At 35.0% G+C, this 17,411-nt stretch overlaps 1 protein-coding gene across 5 annotated transcripts in view; it reads left to right on the top strand.

Moving 5' to 3' along the window:
* The window catches only part of CENPE (centromere protein E, 312kDa), an 81,698-nt gene that overhangs the window by 14,439 nt on the left and 49,848 nt on the right, over positions 1 to 17,411 (top strand). For 4 of the 5 annotated variants that reach the window (XM_010848267.1, XM_010848262.1, XM_010848263.1 and 1 more), the window contains exons 9-18: positions 721 to 772; positions 2,494 to 2,581; positions 3,146 to 3,275; positions 4,224 to 4,343; positions 5,239 to 5,397; positions 8,787 to 8,931; positions 10,804 to 10,892; positions 12,399 to 12,566; positions 16,579 to 16,653; positions 16,873 to 16,992. In XM_010848267.1, coding sequence (XP_010846569.1) covers positions 721 to 772; positions 2,494 to 2,581; positions 3,146 to 3,275; positions 4,224 to 4,343; positions 5,239 to 5,397; positions 8,787 to 8,931; positions 10,804 to 10,892; positions 12,399 to 12,566; positions 16,579 to 16,653; positions 16,873 to 16,992 — 1,146 coding nt within the window. The remainder of the gene's footprint in view (positions 1 to 720; positions 773 to 2,493; positions 2,582 to 3,145; positions 3,276 to 4,223; positions 4,344 to 5,238; positions 5,398 to 8,786; positions 8,932 to 10,803; positions 10,893 to 12,398; positions 12,567 to 16,578; positions 16,654 to 16,872; positions 16,993 to 17,411) is intronic. The other variant, XM_010848264.1, reaches the window with a different exon arrangement.

The following is a 17,411-nucleotide window of genomic DNA, read 5'->3' on the forward strand; positions in this document are numbered from 1 at the left end:
AGGGATTGGGGGCAGGAGGACAAGGGGACGACGGAGGATGAGATGGCTGGATGGCATCACCGGCTCGATGGACCTGAGTCTGAGTGGACTCCGGGAGTTGGTGATGGATAGGGAGGCCTGGTGTGCTGCGATTCATAGAGTCGCAAAGAGTTGGACAAAACTGAGCCACTGAACTGAACTGAACTGAAAATGACCTCTGGGTACACAGTTTAAAAGAGCAGCTCATTCAAGGAATGGGAGGAGGAAGGATAAAATCAGCAAAGCTACACTGAGCAGGTAACATTTGCCTTGGATCCTGAATAAAGAACTTTAGAGGTAACAGAGAATGGCATAGGGTAGCACTTGGAAGTGTAGAAGTATGTGAGGTATTCAGGGTGTTGTGAGTAGTTCCGCTTGAGTTAGGCATAGGTAATGAGTAGATATAAGGCTGAAGCAACACAAGTGCCAGATTGCAAAGAATCACATTCACCATGATACGGTTCTGAACTTTGTGTAGGAAATAGAAAACCTGTTCTGGCGGCATTATGGAGATACGTTGCATTACAAAGAAGGAACAAACGTTCCGGATTGGTTTGACAAGGCAAGGCCTAAACGGTGGGGTGAGAGATGAGGTCACAGGTGGAGTGTTCAAGTAAACTGTGTGATTAAAATGTTCTTTCAGTGGTTTGGATTTTATCTCCAGTTATACTTTCTAAAGGTTTATTTCCATCTGTCTTACAGAATTTGGTCGATCTTGCAGGCAGTGAACGGGCTGCTCAAACAGGTGCTGAAGGTAAGGAAAACTTAAAGTGCTGCCGTGCATTTTAGAAACTAATAAAGTAAGGATAATAATAATATTGTGATAAAAGTCCTCAGTGTAAAAAGTAGCTTCTGTATCTGACTGATTATCTCATTTGGGATACTGTGTGTGTGTTAGTTGCTGAGTCGTGTCCAGCTTTTTGCAACCCCATGGGCTGTGCATCCCCATGTGACCCACCAGACTCCTCTGTCCGTGGAATTCTCCAGGCAGGAATACTGGAGTGGGTTGCCATTTCCTTCTCCAGGGAGTCTTCCCTGGGCCAGGGATTGAACCCATGTCTCACACTGAAGGCAAATTCTTTACCGACTGAGCCACCAGGGAAGTCCTTGGGCTACTGTACCATCAATTTTTTAAAAAGCCAGAACTATGCAGTTTCTAGAATTGTATAGCTGAAGAGTTTATGAGAGTACCATGAAAACCATCTAAATTTTCATAATTAGTAAGAAAATTCAGAAAGGTCATGGGGTACACAATTAATATTCAGACATTAATAATTCTTAAAGACAACCAGCTACAATATTTAGTGTACAAAAATATGCAATATACAATAATAGGTTAGAAGATGTAATACCTCAGAAGAAACTCAACAAAAATTGCACAGAGCCAAAAAAATAAAACTTCAAAAACAGACCTAAAGGACATAACCAAATATTAATACATAAACAAATGGAAACGCACACTTAGATGGAAAGGTGCAAAATCATAAAGATGTCAAGCCTCCCTCGTGTTAATTTCCTGCAGCTTGACATAAAGTTACCCAGCTGAGCATGGCCCATCTCCACCAAATCAGACCTATGAACAGGAAGTACATACTGTTGTTTCAAGTTGGCTTATTAAATAACAGTATTATGGCAGCAGCTAAATAATGCCCCTGTGAAATAACAGCTATTCAGAGTTATTTGATGCATTATTTTGTGTGTACATAGTAGATTGGAATCCTACATATCCCTCAACAGGGTTCTGGGTAAGTAATTTCTGATACGTCCATACAGTGAAATTCTGTTATGAAAAAGAATGAAAAAGACCAGTGTTTACTAATCTGATGCAAGTGAAAAAAAGCAAAGGACAAAATAGTATATGTAGTATGCTACTATTTGTCTGAAAATTAGAGAAATGAGTGTATATGAACTTGTATTTCTAAAAATCTCCAGAAGAATAAATAATAAACATGGTTTCCTGGTAAGAGGGGATAGGAAATCTGTCCTGGTAGGGGCATAAAACTGGAATAGAGCTTTTTCAGAGTACTTGTTCTTTTTTTAATGTTAGAATCATGTGTGCATATTTAGTTTTAAAATTAAAGATTTTGGGTTTGTGAGTCCATATAGGAACAAATTTGGTTTTAAGTCTGTAGTTGTCTGTATTTGAAGTTTTAAAAAAACTAGATTCAAAAGGAGTAATTAGAGGGAATCTTTTAGGAAACGGACTTTTCCTCCCTCTTGTTCTTTTTTTTTTTCATCTTTTTTGTTGTGCTGTTTCTCTCAGATGGTAACCTTTCTGATTCATCTAATAGGTGGGAGGGTAGGGAGAGAGCACCTCCATTGGTGATATTAAAGGTAGACTCAGATTTAGTCCAAAATAGAGACTTCAACATCTGTCCCTTTAATTTCTACTTTCTCTCATAATTTGCTGATAAATAAGTTCATCATCCAATACAAAGCTCAATATTAGTATTTATATTTGTGTAATAAATACAGGTTTGCGACTCAAGGAAGGCTGTAATATAAATCGAAGTTTATTTATTTTGGGACAAGTGATCAAGAAACTTAGCGATGGACAAGTTGGGTAAGTGTACCCCACTGTACATTTGTCTGTTAATACTTATGTTTAAATTAGGTTGAAAATTTTAATAGTTTTGTGTGTGGTTGCTCAGTCATGTCCTACTCTTTGCAACCCCATATCCTGTAACCCACCAGGCTCCCCTGTCCATGGCATTTTTCAGGCAAGAACACGAGTGGTTTGCCATTTCCTACTCCAAGGAATCTTCCTGACCCAGGGATTGACCCACGTCTCTTGAGTCTTCTGCATTGGAAAAGGCAAATTCTTTACCACTGTGCCATGTGGGAATCCCTTAGTGACACTCAAAATATATGTACCTATTTCTTTCATATATTCAAAAGCTCTCATGACTGTGAGCATTTGTGGCTTCTTATACATATGATTGTGTTCTATTAAATTTACTTTCTGTATTTTAAATATTTTTTTAGTTAACAGTTTCAATCTACCCCATATAACCTGTAAAGAACTAATTTTATAACTATAGCTATTTTAAGGTTCTCCATTAAAAACCAACCAATTTTGTTATATAAAAACTTTCTCTTTTTCTTCCCAAATTCATTTCTCTTTAAGTGGTTTCATAAATTATCGAGATAGCAAATTAACACGAATTCTCCAGAATTCCTTGGGAGGAAATGCAAAAACACGTATCATCTGCACAATTACTCCAGTGTCTTTTGATGAAACACTTAGTACTCTCCAGGTGAGTTTGATTTTTATCTCAAATTAATATGAGGGGATATCATCTTTAAGAAGGAAAAATTACCTACTAAAAATAGGTATAGGTCTTTTAATTGACATAACATACCTGATAAAATAAGATTGATATGTTTTTCCAAAATCACAAAATCCAAAATCCATTATCCCACCTCCACAATTTCTGCCACATTCAACACTATTTTACTGAAATTGACTTGATTTTTTATTTTTACAAACTCACTTATGAAAGGAAACTTTATATCAGTTCCATAAATGAAGAACTAATAGCACTTAGAACAAATAGAAGGTGACTCAAAAAACATTTATATGTGTTTATAACAACAACAAAAAAACTTCCAAAACTCCTGCCAGCCAATTGTTGCCTGTCTTTGCACTGAGCCTAGGTCCTGCATTTTATGTTTAAAGAAAAAAAGGAGGAGGGTTAGGGTGGGAGAACTGAATTGTCAGTAGAATAGCTGTCTCAATGAAGGATTCAGTGTCATATATAATGGACAACTTCATGTACCCACTTAAAGTTACTTCTGATACACTCTAAGAAACATTGGTTTAAATAGCTACTGAGTTCTAGATCTAGGTACTGTCAGAGAAAAAAGATAGAAAATAGAGTCATGGGCTTCACAGAATTGATAGTCTTATAGGGAAGACAAGACCTTTCTTCCAACGTGATTGCCTTGGATTAATGCTTAAGTGGCTAGTTAAGTAGGATAGAGTTCAAAGGAAGGAGAAGGGCTTTTGATGGGAGCACTACTGGCCTTGTTATGGAGACATAGAATGCTCTCTGTATCAGAAGTATTAAACTACCTGGGAAGGGAAGAGTACTGATTTTTTTTTTTTTTTTTTTTTTTTTTTTACAAATCTTAATTACAAGAAAACCAAATATTATTAATTTGTGTGTATGTTGAGTGCATAACACTTCTGCATTTTTTCCCAGTTTGCCAGCACTGCCAAATATATGAAGAATACACCTTATGTTAACGAGGTATCAAGTGATGAAGCTCTCCTGAAAAGATATAGGAAAGAAATAATGGATCTTAAAAAGCAGTTAGAGGAGGTATGTATGAACCATGTATTTCAGTAAAGAGAAGAGACAGATTTAGAATTGAGATCTGCCTAAATGCCCAGAGATTCTGAAGCCATCAATAACTGAGCTTATAAACTGAAAGTTTAAAACAATTTTCAAATAAGAAGAAATCAATTCATACAAAATTTAGTTTAATATACTATAAACTAAAAGACTTGGTTTCCTGAAATTATTTTAGGTTTTGTTTTTCATTTTCAAAGGGCAAAATTTGATGTTTTCAAATGGGCCAAGTTGACAGAGTTTTTGTAAAAAATTATCACAAATACATAGGAAATTAGGTTAAAAAAGAGAGAGGCCATGTATAGTTACCTAAAACTACTTTCCAGAGTTTCACATTATCTTGAACTTTTCTTTCCAAACCCAGTACAGGAATTCAATAAAATAGGATAATCACTTATAATTGTAATTTGTTTGTTTTGACTATTATGGCCCTCGATTTTGTGTAAATCTTGCATTCTGGTGATATTTTTAGGAGTGATCTAAAATAATAAATGGTAATCTTATGAAAACATCTCTTCTTTGCTGTAGGTATTCAAGTCTCTGCTTTTATGATCTCTCTGCCTTCTATTTATATATTTTAAGCAGTTAATAGAATTGCCTTAGCTGCATTGTAATAATTTTACACACAGCATTTAGAATAATGACATGAGAAGAAATGGTTATTTTACTTTATTTTTAGTTTGAGAAATTACTGATTATGGTAACTGTGTATTAGAGTTCTGCACATAGAGTATGTTTTATTTCAATATAGTTAAAATTCTCTTAGTTCACATACAAATTTCTATTCTGTTCTTTTAAGCTACTTTCAAGGTTTTAAAATATAGCTATATTTATTATTAACATAATCCATTATTACATTCTATAGGTTTCTTTAGAGACTCGAGCCCAGGCAATGGAAAAAGACCAACTGGCCCAGCTCTTGGAAGAAAAAGATCTACTTCAAAAAGTCCAGATTGAGAAAATCCAAAACCTAACACGGATGCTAGTGACATCTTCTTCCCTCTCATCGCAGCAAGAATTAAAGGTAAAATTTAAAAGATGACAGCTTAAACTTGGTATACAGAGAATAGAACTGGACATTCCTATATATTTATTACATAATTATTCATTTATCATCTTTCACTACATTATATTCCAGAAACCAAGAACCTGTTGTATATTTGAAGTTCGTTAAAATTACCGATCCCCTGATGTAGAAGTACTAATTCAAGGATTCAAGCTTACTACTTAAGTTTTCTTCTAGGAGTTTTATGGTTTCAGGTGTTAACATTCAAGTCTTTAATCAGTTTCAATTGATTTTTATATATGAGAAAATCATATATTATATACATGTAAGTATAGCGGTCCAGTGTAAATGTTTCTTACTTACGTGTAAGTAAGATAGTGGTCCAGTTTCATTCTTTTACATATGGCTGTCCAGTTTTCCCAGCATCACTTACTGAGCAGACTGTCCTTTCCCTATTTTATCTTCCTGGTTCCTTTGTTGTAAATTAATTGATCATACATGTGAGGGTTTATTTCTGGGCTTCCAGTCCATTGTTTTTATGCGTCTGTTTTTGTGGCACTGTCATACATATTGTTTTGATTGCTATAGCACTGTAGTTTGAAATCAGGAAGCATGATGCCTCCAGCTTTGCCCTTCTTTCTCAAGACTGTTTTGGCTATTTGAAGTCTTTTGTGGTTTTCAGTCTACAGTACAGCAAAGGAATCTGTTTGCAATAGGTTTCTTAAGAAATTCTTATATAATTCATTAGCTGATTGGAAACCATGGGTGTCTGAAGTATATTGGAATATTTTCTGTTTAAAGAAACAAGAATGTTAATATCAAGAAATTGATCTAGACTATAGATCAGCATAGTAATCAAAATTCTAACTTCCGATTTGTATGTTTTTTGTTTTTAATAGGGTTTTATTTATCTGACAGATTTTTTTTATTTAAGAAGATAGCCTTTGGATTTCAACTCCCTGGGTATGAATCCCAGTTCTGTCAATTCCTAACACCTCACCTTAGACAATTTCTCAAATATACTTTGCCACAGTTTCCTTATCTGTGATATAATAGGTTGATCCCTACTTCATAGGATTGTTGTGAGAATTAAGTGAAGTAACATACAGTATGTGCATAACACTATACTTTACACTCAGAAATCCTCATTAAATGTATACTGCTAAGATTATTACTGGGCTTTCCTGGTGGCTCCAGTAGTAAAGAATCCACCTGCCAACATAGGAGACAGTTTTGATCCCTATTCTGGGAAGACCCCAAATGCGGAGCAACAAAGCCTGTGCTCCACAGCTATTGAGCTTGTGCTCTAGAGCCCAGGAGCTACAACTACTGAAGCCCACTTCGAGCCCATGCTCCACAACAACAGAAGTCACTGCAATGAGAGGCCCACTCACTGCAATTAAAGGAAAGCTTGCGCACCAACAAAGACCCTACATAACCAGAAATAAATATGTTTTTAAAATATATGTATTATTAATAGGTATCATGTACAGATCACCACACTAAGTATAGAGACACTCAAGATCTGTTTCTTGACTGGGTGATGAGTAGAAAATAGCCCAGTGGAAGGTATAGGGAATAGTATTTCAGAAAAACACATATGCAAAAGCTTGAAGTTGTGGGACAACAATATATTAGACTTTCTGGTGGCATGGGCATTGTAAACCACATTAAGGGATTTGAACTTTGCATTTTGCTAAATACAAGGAAAAGCCTTATATAGAACGTAATTGCAATTGCATTTTGGAAAGGTGTGATTGCTATGTGCATCAGATTGATTTGGCCTCTACAAGGATTGTGGTGCTGAAGATGGAAGAAATTGGATAAACTGGAGAGCCATTTGGGAGGCAGACTCAACTGGACTTTGTGGTTGTTGGAATGCAGGGGCAAGGAAAGAGAGAAGGAGGCATCCTGAATGACTTGCAAGCATTAGTAGGCTTTCTGGGCAGTTGGTAGTGTGTGTATTCACTGAATGAAGAGTAGTGGAGCTACTCAATGTTTGATTCAGGACATCTCCATTTTAAGAGATCAGGCAGTTGGAAATGTGAAAGGTCTGAGATGGAGATGTTAGTTTGGGTATTAACTACAGCTGATCCAATTTAAAGTCCTGGGAATGGATGAGCTTGCCCTTGGAGCATGTTGAGAATGGAAAGAACAGAGGGTCAAACACAGAACCCCAAGAAACAACAATTTTTAGTCAAAAGCAGAATAAAAGAATCTCTAAAGGAGCCCATGTTGAGCTCTAGAATTGAAAGGAAATCAGGTGAATGTGGTAAGCAGTGTCATGTTCTGCTTACATCTGCTTACAGATGCTGAAGACAAAGATGCTTCAGATTTAGAAATGAAAAGTTTATTTGCAAAAGCAGTTTGAGTTATGCGTTGGTAATTAAAGCCACCTTCCTGTGGGTAGAGATACCCAAAGGGATGGGATCTTGAATATAGTTGAAGAGTCTGGCCTTAGAAGGAGAAACATCTGTTCATTTCAACAAGGACAGAAGAAGGAATGCTTTTGTAAGTTTAGGCTTATATTGTCTTTGTGAAATAGGTTTAACTTTTCTGCTGAGATATCAGAAGATGGTTGGAGACACAGTTCATAGTACTCAGAGTTTGAAATAGTATAGCGCATGGTGTTGAGCTGAAGGTCATTGGAGTAAAATATTTATGTACAGCTGGGTTTTGCAGAGCAGGCTGTGGAAAGGGCTGGCTGTCTCAAACCTAAAGGTAGTGTGTGTAGAGGCATGAAAGCGAGCAGTGTATTCTGGGAACAGCAGTTAATCTTGAGATGCAGTGCAATAGACAGAAATGATCCTGAAGAGACAAAGAAGAAGTAGATAAATGATGAGGAAGAAGATAGTGTATAAACTAAAAGAAAATGGTAGCTAGAGAGAAGTGAGGAGGCAAGTGTGTTTCTTTAAAAAATCAAAAGCAAATAAATAGGCTTGAGCATTTGTAAAGCCAAGAGGAAGGCGCTAGGGAAGGTGACAGATGACCAGATAACTGAGGGAACGGAACTGGGTTGTTAACTACAGCAACTATCAAAGTGCTGTTGATAGCCATGGGGTAGCAGCAGCAGCTGTCCCTTCCTTGTAACACCAGAGTACTTGAAGAGTTGTATGTCAACCAATTCCTTTCAGTTATGTTCCAGAAAAGCTTATAAGTAAACCTTCAAATAAAACATATAGTGTAAATGATGGTTTCATCAAAGTTTTCAGGGGTTAAACACTGATCTGAAAAGCTTGAGTATATTTTCTTATCTCAGGATATCCTTAAACTATTAAGATACTAAACTCAACTTAGTAAAAATTCCACCAAGGCAATGGTTTTTTAAAATGGAAACTAGTTCCTTTGTTTTACAGTATATGATAGCCCCAATCTATGTGAGGTAATTTTGATTTCTTTCTTTTTAGGCTAAAAAAAAACGAAGAGTCACTTGGTGCGCGGGGAAAATTAACAAAATGAAGGACTCAAACTACGTAAATGAATTTAATATGGCAGTGAATGTAACAACAAGAACACATAAGGCTACTGTAAGTTTAGGAGAAATTGATGAATGTGAGTACTTTTCCAATTACTTTCATTTATAAAAGCATCCCTATAAAGAGGGACTTTTTTTTAACTTTATTTTTTAATTGAAGGATAATTGTTTTACAGAATTTTGTTGTTTTCTGTTAAACCTCAACATAATCAGCCATCAGTGTACATATGTGCCCTCCCTAAAGCAGGACTTTATTTATAACTCAGTAATGTGATAAACACATTTAAATAAAATGTATGTATTAATATTTTAAGTGTAATTACAATGGAGATAATGAGAAAGTTAAGTGATTTTTAAAAAGTGAACGTTCATGAAGTTTTCTATTATTTCCACATCTCTTAAGAATGATGATGCATTGTAGTTGAAGCACACATTTTTGTTATAATAATTATCCAGTTAAATTAGTATCCACATAATGTCAGCCTTAAACTACTCATCTTGAAAGAATTCCTGTGTTTACAACAGAAATCTGTTTCAGAATTGTCCCCAACTTAGTTATAAGTATTTTTAGGGGCATTTTATTTATTTTTTTTTTGCTGTGCTGACTTTATTTTTTTTTAATTAATTTATTTGAATTGGAGACTAATTACTTTACAATATTGTAGTGGTTTTTGCCGTACATTCACATGAATCAGCCATGGGTGTAAATGTGTTCCCCATCCTGAACCCCCTCCCACCTCCCTCCCCATCCCATCCCTCAGGGTCATCCCAGTGCACCAGCCCTGAGCACCCTGTCTCATTCATCGAACCTGGACTATCGATCTATTTCATATATGATAATATACTTGTTTCAATGCTGTTCTCTCAAATCATTCCACCCTCGCCATCTCCCACAGAGTCCAAAAGTCTGTTCTTTACATCTGTGTCTCTTGCTGTCTCACATATAGGGTCATCGTTACCATCTTTCTAAATTCCATATATATGCGTTAGTATACTATATTGGTGTTTTTCTTTCTGACTTACTTCACTCTGTATAATAGGCTCTAGTTTCATCCACCTCATTCTTTTTAATGGCTGTGTAATATTCCATTGTGTGTATATACCACAGCTTTCTTATCCATTCGTCTACTGATGGACGTCTAGGTTGCTTCCATGTCCTGGCTATTGTAAACAGTGCTGCGATGAACACTAGGGTACACATGTCTCTTTCAACTCTGGTTTCCTCGGTGTGTATGCCCAGCAGTGGGATTGCTGGGTCGTATGGCAGTTCTATTTCCAGTTGTTAAGGAATCTCCACACGGTTCTCCATAGTGGCTGTACTAGTTTGCATTCCCACCAACGTGTAAGAGGGTTCCCTTTTCTCCACATCCTCTCCAGCATTTATTGTTTGTAGACTTTTTGATAGCAGTCATTCTGACTGGCGTGAAATGATACCTCATTGTGGCTTTGATTTGCGTTTCTCTGATAATGAGTGATGTTGAGCATCTTCTCATGTGTTTGTTAGCTATCTGTATGTCTTCTTTGGAGAAATGTCTGTTTAGGTCTTTGGCCTATTTTTTTATTGGGTCGTTTATTTTTCTGGAATTGAGCTGCATGAGCTGCTTGTATATTTTTGAGATTAATTCTTTGTCAGTTGCTTCATATGCTATTATTTCTCTTAGGGGCATTTTTAAATCCACTTAAAATAATCAAATCTCAAATTTAGAATTTGTCCTTTTTACCTATACTGTACTAAGGATCCGTGTATTTTATCACTTATTCTAACCAGTGATCTTAATTCACACAATAATACAAATGTTCACATCTGTTTTTAATGTATTCTTCTCATTCATATAGTAAGTACATATTAGTTTGAGTTTATTACCTCTAATGAGAATTTTTTTAATCTTTGAGTTTTAAGAAGCTTAATAACATATTTATGGATAAATTTCTTTTCTCTATAATTATAGCTCTCTGTTCAGAGTCTGATATTTTCAGTAACACTCTTGATACATTGACTGAGATAGAATGGAATCCAGCAACAAAGCTACTGAGTCAGGTAATTTAAGTGTATTTTACAGAGCATTATGCTTTTACTCTTTTTAAAACTCATTTGTTATTGGTGTTTATTGTTGTTGTAACACATTTCTAGCTTTCAATTAATTTCAGTAACAGTTTTAGTTTCATTTAGGGCTTCCTGGGTGGTGCTAATGGTAAGGTGAAAGTTAAAGTTGCTCAGTCCTATCCCAATTCTTTGCAACCCCATAAACTATACAGCCCATGGAATTCTCCAGGTCAGAATACTGGAATGGATAGTCTTTCCCTTCTCCAGGGAATCTTCCCAACCCAGGGATCGAACCCAGGTCTCCCACATTGCAGGCGGATTCTTTACCAGCTGAGCCACAAGGGAAGCCCAGTGGTAAAGAACTCACCTACCAATGCAGAATACTTAAGAGATGCAGGTTCAATTCCCTGGGTTGGGAAGATCCCCTGGCAACCCACTCCAGTATTCTTGCCTGGAGAATCCCAGGGACAGAGGACTCTGGTGGGCTATGGTCCATAGCGTCGCAAAGAGTCAGATGCAAGTGACTTAGTGACAATCCCCTAGGGATAAAAAGGGTTGACTTTTAGTGTCAAAATTCTCAGCTGTGTATTAGAAGAATGATACATGTTAGGGAATGGTAAGATTGCCAGATAATACTGAAAATTAAAAGTAAGTGTCTATTGTCTTATCAAGAGTTTAAGAAATAAATAGTATAAACAATACTATAGTAAGTTAAATTATATATTTACTTTCTAGGCTCTTAATGTTCAAAGAAGTATAGTTTTACAAATGCATTTATTAAAGACAATTTTATTTTCACTTTGGAGGAAAATTGCAGTAATTCTTGGGAATTATTATGACCATTAGCTGATCATTGCAACTAGTTTTAATTAGTTAAGTATTTAGACAAAGTGTTTGTATGTCCCTAAAACATACCCTAGAAGTTCAGTGTTTTTTGAAAATCCTTGATGTTAGTTTTGTTTTTAACTCATGGTTTGACTCTCAAACAGTGTAGAAAGCAGAAACAGACCCCTTTTGAATATAGGAAAACCTAGCAGCCACTAGAGTTTTAAAGATCAATAATCTGTTTCACTTCTTAAATTCAGAGATACCTGAGAAATAAAATAGTAGTCAGACAAATGGACAGTTAAATTATCAGCTTTATAACTAACGAGTTTAAAGACCTGTATTCCATTTTATGAGCCCTACCTCCTACTTTTGACTCGACTTTTCCAGTCAGGAACAGGAAGAGCATTGGTTTATATGATCCTTTTTTTTTTTTCATCCTAACCTTTTCAAAATAGTCTTCTTCTATTCTGAGTTAGTTTACCAAAATTGCAGACCCTTTATCTTACTCTGTATCAAGCTGGACTGTTAAAAAGATATTGAAGAAGAAAATGGCCTGAACCACCAAATGATTCAAAGTTAAATTAATTATTTGATTAATCTAAATTTTAGTTAAGAAAACAAAGAATATATGATTAGACTTCTAACTTGAAATTTTGGTTTTGTTTACAATAGGAAAACTTAGAAAGTGAATTGAATTCACTTCGTGCTAACTATGATAACCTCGTACTAGACTATGAACATTTAAGAAGAGAAAATGAAGAAATGGAATTGAAATTAAAAGAAAAGAATGATTTGGATGAATTTGAAGCTCTAGAAAGAAAAGCAGAGAAAGATCAAGAGGTAAAGAGTGTGGAAATGTGAAACTAAACTAAAAACACAAGTTTAAAGGAAGTGTTCTCTTAAAAATATTTATTTCTAAACTTGAGATATTGAAGATGTACCTGTTTTCCACATATATACACAATTTAGGGAATTTAAGAAATAATTTATTTATATTATTTTAAAAATAGTTAAATCATATTTGTTTCTCTTGTGCTTATGCACAAGAAGAAATTAAGAACATCTTTAGGAAGGTTTGGTGAATCTGCCTATTGATGGATTTGTCTTGAAGAAATTATTTCCTTATAATTTGTATATTAAAGTATTTAATTTGTTGAGCATATGAGAAGTGCTGCCTAGACTATAGCCATTTCCTTCTGAGACCAACATGAATTTTAATATCCAGATGAATGTTTTATATATAGATACTTTCTATTAATGAATTTTGTTTTTTTAGAAAGTATATACCTAAATAACTGTGTGTAGTATTAGGCTACATGTTAAGCTAATGCAGAAGCCATCAGACTTTGGGATTTGGAAACTGTCCAAAAGATTCAAGAGATTTCTTAGTGTAGAGTCCTTAACCTAGAGTTCATAAACATTTTGAAATTATTTTATGGAATTTTGAAGTCCATATTCAGTTTTCTAGAGTAAGAATCCACAGCTACTATCAGACCTGGGACATGATCCTTTAGTGAAGTGCAAGTCTCTCAGTCATGTCCGCCTCTTTGCAACCCCATGGACTGTATAGTCCATGCAGTTCTCCAGGCCAGAATACTAGAGTGGGTAACCTTTCCCTTCTCCAGCAGATCTTCCTAACCCTGGGATCGAACTCAGGTCTCCCGCATTGCAGGTGGGTTCTGTACCAGCTGAGCCACAAGAGAAGCCCAACATGATCCATGAATCCCCTTAAAAATGAGTCAGTGTTTTGGTGTAGGTAAAATATATGAGTTAGTTTGTAGCTGCTTCTCAGATTTCTGTGTGGAGAGCCCAGAGGGACACAGTTCTTTTTTCTCAGTTTCATAGTTTCTTACCTGTTTTTCTTTCTTAAGGAAAAAAGAATTCTGTGCCACAAGTTCTGCCTACAAACTGTAGTATATTTACTTCTATATTTCATAGGTATAGTGTGAGAGGCAAAAATCTGTAAGTTCTCCACAGAGTTCCATTGAACTTGTTTTAAAATTTGTGAATTCACAAAATGTAAAACATCACGAAAAGAAGAGTGGAGTTCAACGTGTAATCTGAGCTTTATTGAGAGGGAAGTTCTGGTATCGTGTTTAAGAACACGGTCTCTGGAGCAGACTGGCTGGAATGAAGCTCTGGTTTTGCTATTTATTAGCTCACCACCAATTTGAGCCTGGCATGAATTGTGGGCACGGCTTTGAGGAAGTCATCAAATCTCTCAGGGCTTACTTTTCTGTGTATCTTCCTTCTTGCAGTTAAATTGGGAGCTTTTCAAGTCCCCTTCTAATGCCAAAATCTTACCTAATTTTTTATATGTATCTTATAAATAAAATGGTATAAAATTAACTTTGGGCAATTTTATACCCAAAGTATAGCAATAATGTCTCTAATTTTTCTTACATTAAATAAATATATTCCATTAATCACTAAAAGTGAACAAATTCACCGAATTGAATCACGTACAGAAAGATTACAAAAATAACACAGTCTCACATCTTGATTTTTTTTTCCTTTTTACTATGAAAGGGGTAAATAATCCTATTCTCTTCATTTTCACTTGGAGACACTTTGAAATTCTAGGTTCTGTGAAGTAACCTAAAAGTTTAAGTAATACAAACTTAATCTGTTCAAAGACAGTTTTACAATATCCATTCCATATTAAACTAAAAATGAAAGTCTGTTCATTGTAAGCAATGCAGTATTTTCTAAAACCTACATTTTGGGGGAAAGTTTAGCCAAAAAGGAGTAAAAGTCAAATTACAGCCTTAGGACACGTGACCATTGTCCGGGCTTCTAAGGGTTTTGTCAAAAATCACTAAAGCTGTGGGTAATTTTCAAGTAAAGATACAGTAGTAAAGATATTTAAATAGTAATTTTAGAGAAAGGAATAAACAAGGTCAAGTATTACCATGATCAGGGAACAAGAGAAATTTCATTTCTCTACCTGATTTAATTTTATAATTTTCACAACTTAGAGATATTTATGTTAATTAAATGTTTCATTTCACCTGCTAAAAATTACAGCTGAAATATGCAACATTTTTTATGTAGCAGTGGATTAACTTTGACCATATCATATGCATTCTCTACTCTCTGCATTTTAAACAATACATCATTGGAAGAATACACTAATCTCTTTACAAAAGTTACTTAATCTTTTTCTGTTTATCTGAACCAGTACTTAAAATGAAGAGCAATTTCAAATGAGAAGTAAAGGAATTTTTCCTCCTAAATATTTTCAAAACTTAAAGTTAATTATTTAGTTCTTCATTTCTGTCAAATGTGGTTTCCTTGCTCAAAAGTTAGAGAAGAAAAGGTAAAAGAGCCAGCCAATTTAAATTGTAACAATACAGATTAAAACTTTGCTGAACAATGGGCTTGCCACTAATCACATGTGCCAGCTGAGCACTCGAAATGGGACCAGTCTCTACTGACCTAAGTATGAAAAAAAGATGAAAGGTTACATGAATTTAATACTGATTACATGAAGTAAAATAGTTATATTTATTAGATTAAATTATATTAAGGGGCTTCCCCAATGGCTTGGTGGATAAAGCATCTGCCTGCAGTGCAGGAGACACAGGAGACCTGGGTCCAATCCTTGTGTTGGGAAGATCCCCTGGAGGAGGAAATGGCAACCCACTCCAATATCCTTGCCTAGAAAATCCCATGGACAGAGGAGCCTCGCAGGCCACAGTCCAAAGGGTCGCAAAGAGTCAGACACGACTGAGCATGAGCACGGCATGGCTAATTATATTAAAATTAATTCTACCTATTTCTTTGTACTTTTAATAGTGGCTACTAGAAAATTTTTAATTATAAATTTGGCTCATATTATATTTCTACTGAATAATGCTGACCTAAAATAGAAAAATGTCAAACTAGCCGTAGTCTGAAATCTAAAACTAGATAGGACTGAGTTATTCATCCAGAAAATTTTATTTAAATGAGATGCTATTTTTGTAAGCCCCTTATATTTGACTAGAAGTTGCTTTTACTCACTAATGACTCATCTGATTATGAAGATTAAGGAACTCTAAGAGGTAATACACTTATCTTTGTTATAGTTTACTTGTTTTGAACACTAAAGTTTCTGGTACTTAAATATTTAATGCTGCAGATATTTCAATAAAAAAGAAACTTCAAAAGAAATTCTCATATCTTTAAGTAATCTTTATACTTTTAGACAGTTGAACAATATAAAGCAGTAACACCGTCTTTCCAGTATTTCCAGTAGAATAAACGAACAAGGTAATATTTCATAATCCCATACATATCTCTGTAGCTTTGGTGAACAGTAAAATATTATAAAGGTACCACTTAAAACTGTCGTAATCCAAAACTAAATTTCAAGTCACAACTCATTAAAAGTATGCCAGTATAAAGCTAGGTGGATAATTTATCAAAAGAGAGAAAAACCTTATAAAATAAATACGTTTCTGACCTAACCCAAAACAAAAATCTATTAAAAAGTATGTTTTTTTTAAGAGTTTGATTACCACTATGTCTTCTACAAATGGTGAATGCTAATTTGCTTTTGACGTTATTATAGCTTTATTAACAGATGACGTAGCTATTTTGGGGTCATGCTTAGGCTTTTTTTCTTTTTTCTTATTTGTTTGTTTTGTAGGGTTTGGGGATTTTTTGTTTGGCTGGAGATTTTGGGGTTTTATTTGTTTCTTTTTAAATAACGAGGTGCTTTGTTGCAGTAGCTTAAACAGTTGCTTTCCCAGTCCTTCTTGCTGTGTTGGGTGATTCTAGAGCGGTGAATGAATGCTATCTTTTTTTTTTTTTTTTTTGCTTTATTAACTGTTGGTTTGCTCTGTTGCCTGTTCACATGCTCTTACAGATGCAACTAATTCATGAAATTTCCAACTTAAAGAATTTAGTTAAGCATGCAGAAGTATATAATCAAGATCTTGAGGTGAGCATTTATGTTGATATTTCTGTTGATAAGGAGCCCAAACTGTAAAACATCTATGTAATTAAATATGATTTCAGAAAATAGAGGGAATTATATTTTTAAAATCTCAACTCTTTGAATTTTGCTATCTACTGATTTAAACTATTAAATGTAAGTTCTTTTTAATTCCTTAAAATTGAAACCCATTTAAATTGTTTCATTCTCCTTTAAATGTTTTAGAATGAACTAAGTTCAAAAGTAGAGCTGCTTAGAGAAAAGGAAGACCAGATTAAGAAGCTAAAGGAATACATAGAATCTCAGAAGTCAGAAAGTAGGAAAATGGACTCGTCATACTCATCGGTAAAAGTCAGATTTATTTTATTGTATCATCATTTTGACATTTGACATTAGTATTTGTAGTTATACTATCATCATCATTGCAAATACGTATACTACTATGTGCTGGGCATTGTTCTAGTTGTTTTAAGTACAGTATTTTATTTAATCCTGTGAGAGAGGCACAATTAATATCATTTCCATTTTATGGATAAAAATTAGAGTTAACAATACTATCCTTCAATCGAACGTAAATAAGTTAGTGATGAACTTCCATTCAGTTCAGTACAGTCGCTCAGTCGTGTCGGACTCTTTGCGACCCCATGAATCGCAGCACGCCAGGCTTCCCTGTCCATCACCAACTCCCGGAGTTCACTCAGACTCACGTCCATCGAGTCAGTGATGCCATCCAGCCATCTCATCCTCTGTTGTCCCCTTCTCCT

This window comes from Bison bison, unplaced genomic scaffold (genome assembly GCF_000754665.1).
Source record: "Bison bison bison isolate TAMUID 2011002044 unplaced genomic scaffold, Bison_UMD1.0 scf7180017864263, whole genome shotgun sequence".
In the NCBI taxonomy this organism is placed as follows: domain Eukaryota; kingdom Metazoa; phylum Chordata; class Mammalia; order Artiodactyla; family Bovidae; genus Bison; species Bison bison.